The sequence below is a fragment of the Watersipora subatra genome, chromosome 6 (genome assembly GCF_963576615.1).
Source record: "Watersipora subatra chromosome 6, tzWatSuba1.1, whole genome shotgun sequence".
NCBI classification, from domain to species: Eukaryota; Metazoa; Bryozoa; class Gymnolaemata; order Cheilostomatida; family Watersiporidae; genus Watersipora; species Watersipora subatra.
Genome location: NC_088713.1, coordinates 2075002 through 2094994, shown reverse-complemented (window position 1 = coordinate 2094994; position 19993 = coordinate 2075002). Strand labels below are relative to the sequence as shown.

Genomic DNA, 19993 nt, shown 5'->3' with positions numbered 1-19993 from the left:
TACTAGCAATACCAAAAAGAGCCATCACACATTCAATTCACTAGATAGTCGTGCTCTGACAACGTGGGAGTTGCTGCTATCTGTCCTAGTACAAACTTTGCCACACTGGCGTCGGCGAATTGAGTCTCCTTTTCTTTATGAGATGAAGCTTATTAATAAAATTACCGATTTCTCCATTGTCAAAAGTGTGGCTGACGTTTCTTTTCTGAGCTTCGACACCTGAAGGAGGATACAATGACTTCTCTGAATGTATTTGCTCATCCTCGAGCTCTTCTTCAAAAACTGTATGGCTTTTACCATGAGCTACCAGCTTTGATTGTCTGTAAGTTATATAGTCACACTCTTGACACATGTATACTTTCTCATCTTCTGTATGCATTCGTTTAGTGTGAGCAACTAGATCTGGTGACACCTTGGTAGAAAAATCACAAAACTCACAACGGTATATCTTTGTGTAAGGAGGCTCTAGCTGAGTGTATAACTTCTTTTGTTTTGGTTTTGAATGCTTCTTCTTCTTTGTGCTAGACTCCCATTGTGAGGCGCTTACAGCTGAGGCAAAAACTGAACTTAAAGCTTTCTTCTTTAGCTTATGCTTTTTGGAAAATTTATTCTTGCTACGATGGAGTTTTTCTCTGTGGTAGCTTTTAGATGCTTTGTTGGAATGGTTCTTATTACTTTTGAGGTCACAACAGTTGATTGAAAAAACTGGTCGGTACTCTTCAGGAGAACTTAAGAAAAGGTTTTTGTTGAGATCATTCTGGTATCGAAGTAGAATATCGCGTTTAGGTTTCTTATAGCTCGAAGGAGCCGAGAGGTTAGGTTCGGACAAACTTCGGTTAAAAAAACTAGAAGCTTTTTCCGTCTCAGTGTATGATTCGGAAGGGTTCTCATCGTTAAGGTTCATGCCCATTCTCACTCCATTTTTATGGAAGTAATGGTCACTCATTCGCAAAGAAGTATCTTCATTGTCACTCGAGTCCGAAGCCATCTCACATTCATCAGAAGTCTCTTCCTCTTGTAATCGAAAGCCCTCTACTTGCAAAGAGATCGATCGACTAATTGGTAGCCTTCGTTCACAAATGATTTGGGGCAAGTTCCATCTGAGCTGTAATCCACTAACAGTCAGTTTATCAATACAATGTTTCACGGACTCGACTGTTTCATCAAAACTCTGACACTCAGGAGAGAAAGAGTGATAATCACTATCGATGACCGCTGCGTCAAAGTGGATGGCTTTAGTTGGTTGGTCTCTAACTGCATCATAATTTTGGTAGGACAGATCATCATAACACTCTGTTATAGATTCCACAGCTCGAGCAGTTTCTTTTGAATAGTCTGGTTCTGCTGAAATGCCAGACACTGTGTTATCAACACTCAACCTAGAGGAAAAAATATTCGAATTAGGAGGAGTCTGCAGCAAACAATTTAGTTCATCAATCTTCGAGAAGTTTTTAAGAGATGGAATAGTTTCGACACTTTGCTGCGTTCTTTCATCAAGTGGAGATTTGTCTTGAGAAAACGCACCGAATCCTGAATTGCTATGATCAGAGCAAAGCTTTCGAGTTTCACTGGTGCACTCTTCTGACTGACAGGATGGTCTGCATTCATGTTTGCTACAATCTTTTTGATCAAGAAGTGACTGAACAGAAAATATCTCACATATTGTTTCATTTTCATGTGGTTCTTCACCTTCAGCAACTGTCGTACTTGTAATAGAAATAGAGTTAGTGATTTCATCTGGAGATTCCAAAGCAGCAGAGTCGGTGTGCACTATTTGCTGTGAAACTGATCTTTCGGTTAGTATCTCTGACAGAAGGTTTTCGATTGTATATGAACTAGCGTTGAGGAATTCTTTTTTAGGACTGTTTGAAACTGCAGATTTTGATGTGCAATCGTTGGCTTCACATAAAATCTGTTCTGAGTTTAAAGTGCTGCTTAGAGGTTTATCTGCAGAAGGCGAAATGGACATTGTTTTAATACTTGTTGGAAAGCTTATATCTACTGTCTCTTCATTATCAGTGTTAAGTTCACATGCTTGCCTCTTTTTAGGTTGATCACAAGTCAAACTCGTCACAGGTTCTAGCGTTGCATTGGATTCAAGATTAGAGTGAGCTGCTTGTGATGAGATCCTGGTAGCAATATCTTTACTTGGGTTGAAATTGAAAAAGTTTGGCAAATAAGAATGCTTTTCTGGTTTTGAGTGACTTGGAAGTTCTACAGAATTTACTGTTGCTGAATCATTGCTGACATCTATTTCGCTATCATGCTCATTGATATCTTCAGTGGTTTGCTCTGTGAGGAGCGTATGCTGAGTAGAAGAAAGGCTGAGACAACCTCCATCGTCAAGCACATTTACTTCAGTCGTAGGTATAGAAACTTTGAGCTCCAATGGTAACTTACTGCTGGAAAGCACTTTCTCATAGTCAAAGCTAATGTTTTCTTTTGTGCACTGTTTCAAGGAATCAATAGCAACACAGCTGAAAGTAGTTGGCTTTGGTTTTCTCAGTCTGTCAACACACGCCTGTGTGTTTACCGACACCTGCTTCATGATGTCTTTTTTTCTATCTTTTTGCACTTGTATCTTTTCCTTTGTGGTACTCCCGGGTTCTGATTGATTGCCGTCTTTCATAATTTTCTGCTTAACTTCCGATTTGTTTGGAATCGTTCTCACACTTGGACTTGTTGAGGGTGCTTTAATCATAGCCGACTTGATGCTGTTCCGCGTCCTCCTCTCACTTATCTCCTTTACCTTTTCTTCCATTGCTTTACTTGACAGAATTCTTGGCTTTTCGTGGGATTTGGCATGTTGGTGTGAAGCAGCCTCAAGTTTAACACCTATTGCTTGCACCTCGCCTTGCTTTTTTGGTTGCTCTTGACTTTTTTTGCTTTTGTTAGTTCTTTTGACAGCAGCTTTATGACCTTTCTTTATTGCTTTTGGAGCAAGTTTTCTCTTTCTCTGATCATTGTTCAACTTTGATGATTTGAAGTTACTAAGTTTCACGCCTTTTGACTCCTTTAAAATAGGAACTCCAATATTTTCACATGTGAGATTATTATCATTTGAATAAAATGCTGCCAAAACTATGTTCTTATGTTTATACTTGTATGCACCACTTGAACAAGAGGTTTGACTTTCCGTATCGAATATATTTTCGTCGTTTAAGGACGCTGTCATAGTAGATGTTTGTTCTAAAATTTCAGCATCAATGCTTTTGCTACAGTTTTTTAGATCTGACTTTTGTAAATGTGAAACTATTGACTCAGGATTTGGTAGGTTTGTCGGAGCTGTCAAGGGGGCGTTTGGAATCTCACTTGGAATGCAAATTGCTGGTCCTCGGTATTGAGCTAAAGATACAGTTACAAATTTCATGGCAGATGTAGATAGTTGAGTTTTATTTGCAGATTCATCTTCATCTGCTTCTTCTATGGTGGAGGACAGTGACTGGACATTTCCTGAAACAGTCTTCTTTTTTGAAGTGTAAGTTTTTGCAAACTTGGGTGAGCGTTTTAGAGCTTTGCCAACAGTTACAGTAGTGTTTTGTTCTCTAGACCCTGTGTTCTGACATATCTGATGCATTTCACTTGAAATAGAAGAATTTTCATGGTTGAGCTCAGGAATGAGGACCCCTATAGTTGTGGTGTCGGTGGGAGTCTCGGTTTCAGATTGAGCCAAACCAATTTCTTTGTTTGGATGCTCAGTGCTGTTCCCAACCAATTTAATCTCTTTGTCAACTTTTTCTAGTGTGTCTCCTGAGCAGATGACAGTTTCTTCAAGCTCGTCAATAGAAGTCGGTGTCTGTGCTATTGATACGTGTTGACTCACTTCTGGAAGACATTCATACTCATCTTGCATAGGTTCTGCTTCAAGTGGTGGTGTGCTTGATTTACTGTTATCAATTGTGACAACCAAATCATCTTCCTTACTTACTTCCAGCAGTATTCTATCAAGAGCTTTTTGCACTGCTTCCTCTGTTTCTGTTGGTGTGTTCAACTGACATTTTCCTTTCTCTGCCATATTTATCTCAGACATTTCGGCAGAGACGTGGAGATTGTCATTGCTATCAGCCAGTTGATTTTTTTCTGAATCTTCTGCTAAATGAATTTCCAGCTCATTCGGGGACATATCTGAACCAGTGTCATCATGGATTTTACTTAAGTTATGGTTTATAGTCATACTTGCTGCAGACGTACTGTCAGTGTTTTCGGAATCTGAAAAGCTTGATCGATCTTTTCGAGTCTCGATTAAAGTTTCTTCGTCATCATCACTTTTTTCGTTGACTTCTTCAATCTCGGACATTGAAGAAGATGATATAGGTTTAGTAGACAAATGAAGCTGTATGTGTTTCGCCATTAATTCCGCCTCTGGAGTCTCATATGTACACATGCCTAAAGGAGACAGCAAGCAATAACTTCATGAGATATAGCACTGCTAAAATACTTTACAATGGAAGTAATTTTATAATTCGAGTTTTATAAAACACAAAGGCATTGCTTCGAGAAAAATTTAATTGATTCATCATACCACATGTGAACACTTTGGCAGGCCTTTGTTCCCTCTCTCTGTGCTCATTATTATGTGTAATAAATACCATGAAGTCTTCCGTGCTGTATTCACATCTGTCACAGAAATATGCCTCTGAAAGTAAATGTATTTTCAATTGTAATGCGTAAAAATTATTTTATAATAGTGTAAAACGTTTTCTACATTTAAGGAATTAGTTTTACCAGTGAATACCTGTGTACCATAAATTTGCTCCTCAGCATTTTTTACTTGAGATACCATTGATTAATAATAGAAGGCATTTATTGTTTTTTTCCAACAAGTAAAAAACTGCTAAAACAGTTAAATATGAACTAAAAACAAGCGGTAAATATGTTCTATGCAAATATATTTATAGAAAACTATTGCTTTGAGTAGATTACTTCTTCTTTTAATGATCTATTAAAGAAATTACAAAAGAATTTTGATAATTTAGGTTTTAAGGCATACCTTTGCTCTTTGACATGCTTTTCTCCTGTACTACATCCTTAGTTTGGGTACAGATGAAAGCCGACAAACTGTGCTGAGGAGTTTGGTTTACACTTCGAGCGTGCTTTTCATCTGAAAAACATTAGATGATAGTAAATTGTTCAGCAGACCAATCAACTTACCATTAGATTTATACTGGCACAATATGATCTTAGTTAAAACTCATCATTGACTTTGTTCTTTTGTAGCACTTTTATTTTACATAGAGAGGGCAACTCTCATCTTTGCAGCATGCTATGGTCTCCAAAGGATGTGAAAGGGTGCAACCAAATGCTAAGGCTTGACTATCTAATAGTTTGTAGATAACACACATTTCCTAATGTTAAGTTCACTTTTCCGGTTGTCTTAGATTAAGATACGTGTGACAACAACTTAATATATTTATTTCTGATATTGAGAGTTTTTAGTATGGTGTAATGTAAAACTATGAACACATCTTGTAGTCAACAAAGTAATTTTGAAACAAATACTAAACTTTAAATTTATTCTATTTGGAACATTTCACAATAAGCACGACCAAATTGTAACAAATGACAAGAAGAATGACATAAACAGGGGAGACTAACTCATTTTGACAGGTTTCTAATAATTTCTGCGATAAAAGCGGTATCTGTCTATTCAAAATCAAGGTTACACATGAGCACAAAATATTGCAGCAAATGCGATTTGAACTCGTTCTCTATAATCTCAACAACTCATTGTGTAAATCATACAGATGTGATTTTTCTACCCTGGAAGAAGTGATTTAGTCGCCTCTTGAAGACAGTTAAGAGTTCTGGTTAGCAGTGAGTTTGGTTTATGTTCCTCTACGTTACTCGTTGAAATTTGTTAAAAAGTAACTTGAGTAGAATCTGTTATAAACCATGATTTGCTGTTTTGACAATATATGAGTTTATTTATAGACTTCAAGGTGTTTTATGATATGTGAATTATATAGTAATTATTCTATTGTCTTGAAGGTGGTACAATAATGACTCAAATTAAACATTTTTAACATCTACTGAACTGTCTGTTGCATGAGAAACGAATGGTTAAAATAGTCTACAAACATTAACAGACATTTCAGGTTGGCTTTTAAACCAACCTTCATGTACATGACTCAATTATTGCGTAATCAATTCATAGCAACACTCAACGTAATTCTTTAACATTTGCAAGGGGTACGCAGGCTATTATTAATATGAGCTGACAACTATTTATATTAAGTGATCTTTTGGACTCTAATGACTACGATTTGAGAGCTTTTTATCTGTGTATTTCAACACAGGTTTCTGAGCACAGGTGAGTTTGATTGTTCCGATAATTGGAGTTGTTTGCCCTACTATATATAGTTCATTTATGCTGTTTGTACGCAACACGGTAGAAGGCAAGGCCATTGTCACTTTGTTATTCTAACAGTTATTATATCGGAAAGGTTAAAAAAGCCTGTAATCCAGAACAATACGCCATTAGATTTTCAAATTTGTGTTTTTGTGATTTGTTTGTGCAGGCAAAGAGCATTTAAAGTAAACTTTTTTCACTGATCATTTATTTGAGCGAACTCTAAGAAAACCTTTTCTCTAAATTAAAGCAAATCTTATATTTCATGAATTTTAATTCAAAGAGCAAACACACCTACAGAATTCGGGATATAAGTCTCGACATGATGAAACCAAGAAGTTACTAAAAATAAAATGTGACTTACTGTAAGTTTATATTTTCGTTCTAAGGCCAAATTTCGAATCCATTTACTTTTTTGACAGAAAATCAAAGAGATTTAAGCACATGTTTCTATATTAAAATATAATCATACAGGTATGGAACCCAGGCTAAGTACACATGTACCCATAAACTGTGTACCCGTGCTCAGTGTAGGCAGATATATGCACGAGTTCACAAAATAGTGTCAGCTTGCATAACAAGCATAACATGAATGCGTGTATGAGTGTGCAATGAGTCTAGCTTGTTACATAGCTGCTTCAAGGACCCGCAGTGGTTGCCATATTGAACTTTGATAGAAGTGTTCACATATCCTAGTGTAAGAAAAAAGCAAAACTCTGTTTGAGATGCTACTCATTTCAAATTAACAATTACACAATCACCTTGTAATGTATTATTTGTGATTAAAACAATATTGCATTGTTGTTTTTATTTTATACACACCATAAAATTATTTCATCCTGTCCAAAACAACAGATCAAAATAGTTTTCTTTCTGCGGTATTCATAAATAAAATGAGTCAAATTCTAGAATATTCGACTAGGCTCTACATAATGTCCCAAGAGCTGAACTGATAGAGTGACGCCGTAACATAGCAAGACAACTATTAAAAATTTATAAAGCTTCATAAAGCGATCCATAGATGTAAACACGTAACAAATCTAGTTTTACAATAACTAAATGTGGCTAGCCCGAGATCAAACAATTTAAGTAGAAAAACTGTAGCAATTGAGAATAGTAATGGAATAGCAATGTAAGGTGGCTGTGTTTACAAACAGAGTACAGAAGCGTGTTTTTTTTTGTAAATATTTCATTAAATTCCAGCTGAATTTAGAACAAACACCTTGCAGCTAAACCCTGTCGATGATGAAATGAAATTATACAAACTCGTAGCAAAAGTAATCAATACTTTATCGATTAGTTGAAGAGTTGTTTTCATTTGGTGAATCTAGTTAGTCACTTTTCAACTATCAAGGTCAATGTAAATTTTTTTAACAAGCTTTCAAATAAGAAAAAGATTTTAAATCACTGAAGCAATTGATGGACTTCCTTAAAAATTGATAGTGTTAAAGATTTAACTAAAGATTTTTTGGATTTGCTCCCCCTTGACTCACAGTTGAGCAGATGGGAGGTACACTTTAGCCCCGCTATTGCTGCCTGCGAAATACTTTATATAAATTTGAATAAATACAACATATCTTGTAATATGATTGGTAGATATATCATACCTTGTAATACGATTGGTAGAAATAACATACCTTGTAATATAATTGGTAGATATAACATACCTTGTAATATGATTGGTAGATATAACATACCTTGTAATATGATTGGTAGATATAACATACCTTGTAATATGATTGGTAGATAAAACATACTTTGTAATATGATTGGTAGATATAACATACCTTGTAATATGATTGGTAGATATAACAAACCTTGTAATATGATTGGTAGATATAACAAACCTTGTAATATGATTGGTAGATATAACATACCTTGTAATATGATTGGTAGATATAACATACCTTGTAATATGATTGGTAGATATAACATACCTTGTAATATGATTGGTAGATATGACATACTTTGTAATATGATTTGTAGATATAACATATCTTGTAATATGATTGGTAGATATAACATACCTTGTAATATGATTGGTAGATATAACATACCTTGTAATATGATTGGTAGATAAAACATACTTTGTAATATGATTGGTAGATATAACATACCTTGTAATATGATTGGTAGATATAACAAACCTTGTAATATGATTGGTAGATATAACAAACCTTGTAATATGATTGGTAGATATAACATACCTTGTAATATGATTGGTAGATATAACATACCTTGTAATATGATTGGTAGATATAACATACCTTGTAATATGATTGGTAGATATGACATACTTTGTAATATGATTTGTAGATATAACATATCTTGTAATATGATTGGTAGATATAACATACCTTGTAATATGATTGGTAGATATAACATACCTTGTAATATGATTGGTAGATATAACATACCTTGTAATATGATTGGTAGGTATAACATATCTTGTAATATGATTAGTAGATATAACATAACTTGTAATATGATTGGTAGATTTAACAAAGCTTGTAATATGATTGGTCAATAAAATAGTTTTAGAGCCACAATTGCTAGCACTTAAAGAATCTTCACTTACTAATGAATTTTGTTCAGTGAAGAAGCCCAGCCTAAAACCAACAGAACTGCATATGCAAGTATACATCAAGCATGTAACTAAGCTTTTTATGAATAAAGTAAAACACCACAACATAAAGTTAGCAGCTCAAAATAGTACCGCAAACCCAGAGAGATGCTAATTTATGCTTTAAAATCAAACTGGAGGAACACAGGCTTAGTTCTTGAATGAAGAAGACGTGTTGCTTATTGGTATATTTTTTATAATGTTAGTTTCTGCCAACAGCGTGCAGACTTCTACATAGAGTTCATAGCTATTTATGAATAATCAAGTGAACTTTTCTCCAGATTTGTAAACTGTATGCATGGATAGGCTGTAGACTTCCATGTTCCATAGAGTAACGCTGCACAGCAGTTAATCCAACCCAGCTGGTAGACAGTTCAGTTGACTTACTTTAAAAATGTATACAATGAATGCTGCTCATGATTAACAAATATTGATTAGTTTGTTTACTATAGTGAATACACTAAAGAATAACTTTGTAAATCTATTGATAAGTTATCTTCTCATTCTTATAATGTATTTTTCTTAGAAATATATATGGAATTCTATATTTTCAGAATCTTAACAAAATATAATTTATTGTAAGTTCATGATGTACTTACCTTCAGTGTCATCAGAAGTGCCTTCTGATACTGAGTCATCATCATCTACGATTCCCCAAATCTCATCTGACTCCGTCTCCAGTATCTCTATATCCATGTCAGCTTCTGTAAGCACACTTGATGCAGTCCTACTGGCAAACACAGCATTGAACAACTCAGCCGAGTCAGGATCAATAGTTCTATTGTACTGGGTCGCTACTGACGTGTCGCTCAGTCCTGAATAAGGCATAAGTCTATTGTTTGTTAGCTCAGCGGCTATTGGGCTCACTTGCTTGACTGACTGTTTGTTTCACGGTTCAAATAATTTACAAACTAGGGCTGCCAGAAGGAAACTGTTGACAGAAAAATTCTACAGACCACATGATTCACTGAGTGCTCTCTATGCATGCCCTATTTGATAGTGCTTATAAATATCTCTATGACTGCATATCATATGCTCTAGTACCTATCATCTATAGTTAGCTGTCAATAGGGAGCATTTTACAATTGCTAAAATGCTAAGTTGAGAAACATATTTGAAACAGGGAACCTGTTATGTTGTTATATGTTGACCCATGAAGGCCTATAACTTTACCTAGTTAGGTGTTGTCCTAGATAAATACTGACCTACTTATGAGCTGACTGAGCTGCAGTGGGCCTACTGCCATAGGACATTGAGTTGTTCAGGTGTTGGCACAATAAGGCAAAGATTTCACACGGAAAGATATAAAAACCCATAGTGGTTATCTAATGCAAAAACCTCCTAGTAAAAAACAACAAAATTTCATTCAAGTACTGTACATATTAAAAATTAATAACAAAAAATGTTAACATTGATAACTATAGTTACCTACAGTAGCTTTAGTGTATTTACTGGTTATGATCTGCAATAAACATTTTCTTTTAACAAGATCATATCCTTATTTCTTCATTTAATGTCACCATCAATCTCAACACATGTGGCTATGAATTAAAGTTGTACATGTAGTTATATACGTAAGATAAATTAAATTTATAGTAAATATTATACCAAGCGCTACAATGTACAATAAATTTCTACTTTCATTTATTTTTCACTATTTTTCGTTTCACCCACGCAATATCAAGCATTTACAAAACACAAAGAAATTAGCGGGAAAGGGCGCGAGCATTATATCTTTCTGAAATATTACGGAAAAGGTTTCGGCGATTAGCATACCAACATCTTCGCAATGCTGACGTATTCAGCATACCAGCCGACAAATATAAAACTTCAGAGACTTTTTTGATGATAGCATGTGACAAAAAAATGTCATGGCCATTTTTGGGACAAAAAATGTGTTTTACATGTTAAAATGTAAAAACCGTAAAACGGTATTGCCGTAACTCGGAGGTGCATTGTATATTTTGATCGGTTTATCTGTTGGCTTAGCTATATGTTGATTTAGTAACACAGTGACCTGTTTATAGGCCGACCAATTTGAATCTTGTTTCAATTATATGTTGACCTATTTTATTGTTGGTGTTTTAGATGTTGACTTATATATTCGTCATCTGTTTTCCTATTTAGTTGCCAAACATTAATAATTCCTTATTAAAGTTTGAAAACTTTACACTATAAGGTAATGTAAAAATAAAATACGATCTATCGCTGGACATCCACCTAGACATCTACCAAGGTCCGTTACTCAGAGTATTATGAACTTAGTTGGTCTATTCAGATGTCACCATGAAGTGCCCTCACTCCAGAAGTTAATAACTACTTCAACTTGGACTTTGACAATCATGTGACATTCCTAGTTGCTGACCCTTCAAACTTTGAATCAATTCTAAAACCAACTGACAGACTGACAGTGATAAGAGAGCAAGCGCGCATTTATCAAGTCTTATCAGGGCTTCCATTAAATTTGCTCTTTGACTAAAACAGAGCGTGGGAAACTTTGAGCTTCTGTTATCAGCCATTTGTTTGCTTCTTGAGCTGACAAACTACTTGGTGAAACACTAACAGGAAGGCTACTCGCCGGCTTTGTCACGATCGGCTTACCAGTGCTCGATTCCAACTGTTTTAACTCTTTAGCTAAAAAGGGCATAAAATGCTTAATGTTAACTTAAAACCTTTGCGTTCCTGGTTTTAATTTTGAGTGAACTTTGGTATGACTAGTTTGAAGTAGACCACTTACGAATTTAACCTTTTACCAAAACAGCTATACAGGTAGTCTAAACAGCCTTTAGGTGTTCGAGTAGTGTAGTGCATACAAGTACTTGCAAGAAATCATTCACCTCTCAAATATATCAAAACTTTTCCTAGAATAACAGCCATGTTTGTCCAAAGCCTGGAATAGAAGATTGCTTCATATGCTTCGCTCTGAAAACCGCTAATCTTCCTGAGTAATTGTGGACATACTATATTCTGTGGTTTATCAGCTGGCGAGGTGTGTTCGCTGGTGAAACTGTGTTCGCGGGCTTGAAGGGCAATGGCAGGTGGCTATAATGTTAAAGTGGGCGCTATCTCACAGCACACCAGACTTCTAGGTACTGACAATATGAAACAGGAAGGTCTACCAAAGATTTACATATAGTAACAAGTCTTTCCTTTTTTTCTGATTGGCCAATAGTTTTGAGTAACTGACCAATAGAAAAGAATGATGGAAAGCGGAACACCATCTCAATGTGAAAGTAATTCTTGGGAAAATATGATACTTTTGTAAATGAAAATGAAAAAAATCGTAGCGAGTGACATGTATGACCTGCTAAAAAAACTTTGTGACTGAGTTTTAGCTAAAGATTTTTGGATTTTAGGAAAGTATATGATAAATATCTAGCAAAAAATTTTATTTATTTTTTAATAACTTTAGTTTCTTCAGTGTATATATTCATTGGTGTTCACGTTTGTTGTTTGAATAGGACAGGAAAGATGTTTCCTAATTAATTCAAGGTTGACCAATAGGGCAGATAACTTCAATCATTTAAGTTTTTATATTCCTACCAACTAGCAAGCAATAACGAATAATCAACGACCTGAAGCTAAAAAATCCAATTATAGCTAACAGCAGCTATGTATTTTGGGTAGAAGGCAGTTGGAATGACGGAGCACAAGCTAGAGTTGCTATACCATTAGGTTGCTAGTAGGTTGCCATACCTAAAATAGAACAGTTTTTATGTAAGACAAAAGACACATTGAATAAACAAGTGCCGCAAACATAGCTATACTGATGAAGTAAAGGCTTTTTTTGTGCTTTTGTTCTTAGTAATAGATAGAAATTGAGAAAGGTCGAATTTCGATTGAGCTTTGAGCGACAAATGCACGATGCCAACCACAGATGAGACTACGTACTTCCAATTATACTTGTGGAAAACTTATGGATTCACAGAAACAGCTCATTCACATGCTAGTACCCTGGCAGTCTTGGGTGCTGTGAGAGATCATCATGCATGCCACTAAAGCGCAGAGAATAATTATGCGCACAACTATTCTGACATACTCGAGGGTAGATGATGAGCCCAGGTGTAAAAGTGTTGGAATGCTAAGCTTGATATTGCGAGTTCGAATCCCATAAAAAGCAATATTTTATAGTAACCTGTAACTGTGGCTACAGATAGAAAAAACACAGAGACTATGCGCAGGGTTAGTAGAGCATACTGGAGGGTAGAAAATTAACCCATGTGTTACAGGATCGGGATAGTGAGCATAAAGTCATAGGTTTGAATCCCACACTGCACCAACTTTTATCCTGGACCACAACAGAAGAGTGGGTATGGCTTTTACTGGCTGATATTCCATTAGCATACCGACAGCGATAAAGAGGCATTGCCTAGCGCACAGACGCTGTGATATCAACACCCCTCAGATAATAAGGGCAAACTTTACAATGCGTTCCTTCCAGACAACAGAGTTTATGAAAAGGCTATCCAGTAGTTTGGTGGCGATCAGCATCAGCGCATTTGCATTGTGACACAATTGTTATTGTTCATGGCAAAGAATGTGATTAAATATGCTACAATGGCGTTAACGGGAAAGCGAAAAAAGGCGTTTTCTGTACAAACAGCTTTTAACAAAGAACTTAACGTTAGCATAGAATTTTAAAGTTATTCATGTACAACAAAGCATTGTTGGGCTGAATGACAGAAAATATTCAGCCACTATTAGTGTTACTATTTTTAATGACAATTTTATGTCGAAGTCATTCAAAAGAGAATTAGAAACATACTGTAAATGTGATTGTAGGTCTTACTAGGTCACTCCTGTTTCCACAAAAGTTAACAGAACAGAAGTTATTTGATAAACTACTGAACTTCAAGAGCTCTCTATATTTAGATGTCCTTTCCTTCAATGACACTTTTTATTTTCTCAGACACTAATGAGCAGGTGTCAATTTGCCCACAGTTGTTAGTAGCTTTTGCAAAGCTTATGAACAATGTATATATTATAACAATTGGGAAAACAATGTCCATGTCCAGGGTAGCATTAGTGACTCTGATGACACACAAAACAGTGACAAGCCTGCATAATAGCTACTCCATTTTATCTCTTCAGTGTAAAACTTTTTTCTTCATAGTAGGACAGCAGTTAAATGCATATCTATTTAAACTTAACTATCAAAATGACATTACAAATAAGATAATGATGTCCGGCAAATTTATTTTTACTTTAAGTTTAAACAGATCGACTGAGTGCTGCCTTTTGAATTAACTCAACTTAACAAGGTTAACTTGAGTTAATAAGTTGAGTTAACTTTATTCGGTTGAAATATTCATAATTCCACCTTAATGATGCGCTTGCACCATATTTTAGTAAATCTTATCAGAAAATGTCAGTATTTTTTATCATTTGTGATCACTTTTGATGTTTGAGATTATTTGACTGCTAGGATCTTCCAAAGATAAAATCGAAAAAAAACTTGATCATGGTTAAAACATTCTGATTAGATCAAGTGAAATGCTATTATGATGTCTGCAAAGTTGCAAAGGGACCGACAGAATAGAGACGCGCAACGCTGCAATTTAAACACAACAGCCAATATCAAATGCAGCAACGATATCCACTAGGTACGTCATTTCACGTATATTTCTTCTAAATTTAAATCTTGCGAATTAAATCTTGAATTATTCTAGCAGTCATTTTATGCCAAATATAAAAAAAACTGTCGCACCTGGTAAAAAACTATTAATACATTCTAATACCATCTACTAAAATTTTATGCAAGTTGGCTTTAAGGTTAGGGAGCAAGCTGACAGGATTGGGCTCAGTTCCAGCCTAAGCTTGTAAGAGTGAGTTGACTAAATTGGCTCAGTGCCAACAGGAGACATTACGGTGAAGATAGCAAAGTTGGCTCAGTGCCAATGGGAGCTATAAACGACCGAGACAGGGTTGGCCCAGTGCTAGCAGGGACCTGATCGATGGGCAAGTTGGACCTCAGCCAACTAATGTCTGGTCCATCTAGTCAGAGCTGTATAGCTTCAGAGAATCCTGCGACCAATAGAACCGCGGATATGGGAGCTTACTCGTTTTCAAACAAACTGGCCCCGCCTACTATGTTTATTTAAATTTATATATATTTATATAAATTTCAGAGCGACCCATTGGAAGTCACTCCGAAATTGATTGTTGTATTATGCACCATTTGAAAGAGAACAAAATTCCCTACAAGAATGTACCAACAACTTTGAAAAAAAGTAATGTGAATGCAACAAAATTGAGGTATTTAGAGCGAGGTATGAATATTCCATTAGAGATCCGTGTGTCGATCGAGTTTGTTTGGAAACAAGTGTTTTTTTTCTGGTTTTGGTTGCGGGACTCTGCGAAGCTATACGACTCTGCAACTAGTGTGGAAGTAGACATGTCAATCATTTGCTTAGAATGGAAATGGCAAGGTTGAATATGCGACATTTATTAAGAGCTGTTTTAGGACTGAAGCACGCGAACATTGGCAAGCGTTGACACTAGCGACAAACAGTATTTTTCCCTGCATGATTGACGCTCGCGATTTTTGCTTACTGGGTCATGATAGGGTAGCTGACCGCAGGTTTTAAAACCAAACCTCAAACAAACTGAAAAAAATAATTTGGACATAATAAGTATTTTGATCCCTTCAGTCTAAAATAATGCACCAGAAATCTAATTAAAAATTGTTTTCCGAATAAACTTAACAAAAGTGACTATCAAAAAAAATACAATTAATATTACCAGAGTCTACACCAAAAAATAATTTTAAATGTCAACGAAATATTATGCTTTGATGTATTTTGCTTATTTCCTACCTTCAATTTGCTTCACCCCTTACATCGCTCGCACCTCATTGGCTCGTACCTCATTCGCTCACTCCTTATTGGCTAACACCTCATTGGCTCATACCATAGCAACTATTATCTCATTGCCTCACATCTCATTGGCTCAAGCCTCATTGGCTCACATCTCACCGGCTCCAACTTCATTACTTCGCATCTCATTGGCTCGCATCTCATTGCTCACACCTTATTGGCTGTCATCTCATTGGTTCACACACCAGTGGCTCGCGCATCATTGGTTATTTGTACATTTATAAAAGTTGTTCATCGCTGCATTACGACCGGCCAGCAATGTACCGGAACAACAACAGATTGAAGAAAGTGCGATAACATGCATGGCAAGGCTGGGTTTTGTAAAACATTACATAAATCACTAAGAAAATTTTATTAACATGAAGGCCTACTGCTACTTGTACTCATTGTAGCCTTTCTGCTTCATGTCGGCTTACGAAAATTGCGTTATCCGATTTGAAAGGCAAAAGCAGGTGGCTATGCTGTTAAAGTATATGCTATCTCAATGCCTTATCTAAGGTTGGTAAATAAGATAGCTGGTAAGGTCACATGACGAACAACAGTTAAGCGAAAAGTGAGAGGGGAAATATAACCTGTGTCGAAAAAGTCAGACCAACAGTCTAGTGCCCTGGGGTCAACTAATGGCTCTCAGATTACAATTATATTAGTCTTACATACAAACCAGTCTAAACTAGTTCTAAGCCGCTGATAACAAAGGCATCAAGCTTCATTACACCTTACGCGTGACGCATCGTTACGCATGACGGCCTTTCGGCTTATGAAATGAGTGGCCGAGCTGGCTGCCTTCTTCTACATAAATACTTTCTTTACAATAAACACATCAAGCGGCAAAAAGTGTTAGTCAAAACAGCCACACATCGGATGCATGATTTTTCTTTTAGTTTTTGGTCTTTTGTTTTGCCACTTGTGTGGTTGTCATATTCACTGGTTGCTGTGACCGTCAAAATGTAAACTGGGATGTTTAGCTTGATAAAACACATCATTTGTGCATTATTGCTAGTACTATATACTGAACCAGAACATTTTGAGTAAAAATATTTTCATGTGTGTGGTGTTTTCCTTCAATAGTTGTCGGAGCTCCTAAACTGTGTGAACCAGAGCGTAACACAACCAGCTCCGGTAGTCAGCCAGACCTACTGCTGACGAAGTAATGAACAATTATACATTTATCTAAAGATACTGAATACTTTGCTGTCCTTATAATTATATGATGAAATGTTTTGACTTTCTACTTGAACAAAATATTTAAACTGACAAGGGTTGAAAAAGGGATGAAAACAGATACAAAAAGGTTTCATCTGTCTTGTAAATCATATGCTCAAAACAATATTAATTATAAAACATTGCCTAATTCAAAATTATACAAATCCCAAAAAATGAATCATAAATGTACTTTTTTGTTCTCATATACCAGCACTCAACCTCCTCTCTGAGTTAAATTACATCTTAATTGAGCGTTTCACCCAAGTATTTAAAATTTATTTATTTAAAAATTTTTTGTGTAAAAATTATCATGTATTTAAAAATAGGTCTTTACAATGTTTCGACCTCGAAAATTATCCCCAGCAAAAAGCAACTGACTAAAGAAATAAGCGTTTAACTAACATTTATAAATACACGTTTAACAAATCATGATTAATATTTCAGTTTTATGACTATCCTGTCTGAAGGTAAGCATCTGTCATGTTGTTTGAGAGATTCAAGTATTTTTATTAGCTAGTAAAAACATTTGTGGCCAAAACTATGGATTGGCTAAGCCTAGCGAAAACTCCGTATGGCACTCGGCTAGCGTAGATAAATCAAGCTCCTCACATCTTGCAGTGACAGAGAAAATTTCGAACACGCCCAAATATGATGAGGATATCACAATTTTGACAAACTGCTATAAAATTGACTATTTTATTGTCATAGTGAACAAAAGCTGATAAAAAATGCTACTGATTTGAAGCCTATACACCCGACAAAATCTTGCTTGCCCCATAACTAGGTAATGAAAAGAAATCCTCCCTGTTACACCGAGTTAGCCCATGGTTTAAATTTTTAGCATTCATCTCTAGCCAACCATAAATTATGCAAAAGTACTGCGTCATTTTTCCATTGTTCTCATGATGTTGAACAGCTTTTCTACCTCGAAAATCAATATTGGCATAATGTAAAGATGGTACGACTCCAATTTTTACCGCAAAGCCTAATTGCATAAACATGAAAAGAGCTAATTAAAGACTTTAAAAAAAACTAAATAATTGTCTAACTAAACAAGGAAATGGTGGAGGCATCATATAGTTAAATGTTAGCTGTGTTTGTCTGCAATATTAGAGTTGTCTTCTCATGTACATCCTAATTATGTGCATGTTTTTGTTGGTGCACTGGCATAAGTTGAGTCATTGTTAGTTTTCATCCCAATGCTTACATCTGCAAACTGTAGCATGTGATGAGTTGAAAGCTAATAACAAATTTTTGGTTAATACGCAGACAGCTAAATGCTGGTTCATACTATATTTCCATATGACAGTGTTTCCACTTCGACGTTTATCGTCGAAGTGCTTAAGTGCTTAAAAAATGCTTATATTTCGCCGAGCATCGATGACAGCCTTTACAATGTGAACCATTTCAGCGATAGTAATTAGCAGTCGCAGATAGCGTGATTTATTTATTTCCATTTATGATAGCTGCTGCGGATTTACTAATTGATTCCAGCATGCAAAAACAAAAAAGTTGCCTTGTGAAAATTAAAAAAAAAAAGAGTATAGTACGTCATTGATGTAAACGTGGATGGGTTTGCGATAGCGCGAACATCGTTATCATCGATAATCACCGAAGTATTGTGGAATCAACGTCGAAAATGCGTCTCTGTTTTTATGATAGTTACACTGACTGCTAAACCGTAAACAAGTGTAAGCTTGCCAGTCCCAAGGCATATTGTAAGTTAGAAAATACATTTTGGTAGCTATAGTATTTAATGACCACGAGTGCTTTCTTCTACTGACTCGTGTCACATTTTGATTAAGTTATACATTATACATTATACATATTTGAGTTATACATGTAGAAATTAAAAGGGATTTCTTTAGGCTCAGGTAAGAGTACAAGTAATGAAGCAATAAGAAAAGTCAATTATACAGAGTTCAATGAAACAAACATTCAACTCTACTTCTGTAGCCTTAGAGGTAAGCAACAGAGAGGCTATAGTCCAAGAAATGAGGCTCGTAACTTGTACAAGTAAACTGATCATTCCACCCGACGTCAGGGCCTCATCAATATTGACATTAGCATTCAATTATTCATTGTTGGTGGTCTTTTGCACTCTATCCAGTGTTTCCATGGTTACTCAAAACAATAATCTGTGGATGTTAAGTCATGATATGGACTACTGTTCTTTTGTGAGCTCCAATTTTACAAGACTGAGAAACTATGTATATGTTTGCAATACTAGTACTAACACATACTGTTACTAGCATATACTGTGACTAGCATATACTGTGACTAACATATATTGTGACTAACATATATTGTGACTATCATACACTGTGACTAACATATATTGTAACTACCATATACTGTGACTAACATATATTGTAACTAGCATATACTGTGACTAACATATATTGTGACTAGCATATACTGTGGCTAACATATATCGTGACTAGCATATACTGTGAGTAACATATCTACTGTGACTATCATATATTGTGATTAACATTTACTGTGACTAACACATACTGCGACTAACTTATACTGTGACTAATATATACTTTGACTAACAATTACTGGTACTAACATATACTGTGGCTAACTATCATATACTATTACTAAAATACACTCTTAAAAACAAATACTGTTACTAACACATACTAGTACTAACACATACTGTTACTAACCTATAGAGCAACTAACATTCGCAGCACTGTGGAAATACATATTTAATTATTTCAACACTTTGTTCAATCAAAAACTAACTAGTTTATCTTATTGCTATACTAACTGGTCAAAGCGTTGTGCCCAAACTTCTAAACTTGTGTAAATCAAAGTGATGCCAAGTGTCACCATAGAGTATGGTACCTACTTCCTGAAGTGAAATCATCGTAAACACAAGTTATAATGCAAATGTTCGCCAGCTTTCACAGTTTCTAAACAAATTATTCCTTT

General features: G+C 35.5%; 1 protein-coding gene across 1 annotated transcript; it reads right to left on the bottom strand.

Annotated features, from left to right (window-relative positions):
- Positions 1 to 85: 85 nt before the first annotated feature.
- LOC137398852 (serine-rich adhesin for platelets-like) lies at positions 86 to 9800 on the bottom strand. Its single transcript, XM_068085026.1, has 4 exons — positions 9572 to 9800; positions 4991 to 5101; positions 4523 to 4636; positions 86 to 4386 (listed from the first exon to the last, which is right to left on the bottom strand). Exons 1-4 carry the CDS (start codon positions 9798 to 9800, stop codon positions 86 to 88), a joined length of 4755 nt encoding a protein of 1584 aa, XP_067941127.1.
- Positions 9801 to 19993: the final 10193 nt, after the last annotated feature.

What these genes read in the sequence shown, in the direction of transcription:
- LOC137398852 (XM_068085026.1), bottom strand. Translation starts at nt 9,800, where the DNA reads ATGCCTTATTCAGGACTGAGCGACACGTCAGTAGCGACCCAGTACAAT. An exon ending in CACTTCTGATGACACTGAAG is followed by an intron (nt 5,102 to 9,571) that starts GTAAGTACATCA and finishes AATGTTTTTCAG; the next exon opens with ATGAAAAGCACGCTCGAAGT. An exon ending in AAGCATGTCAAAGAGCAAAG is followed by an intron (nt 4,637 to 4,990) that starts GTATGCCTTAAA and finishes ATTTACTTTCAG; the next exon opens with AGGCATATTTCTGTGACAGA.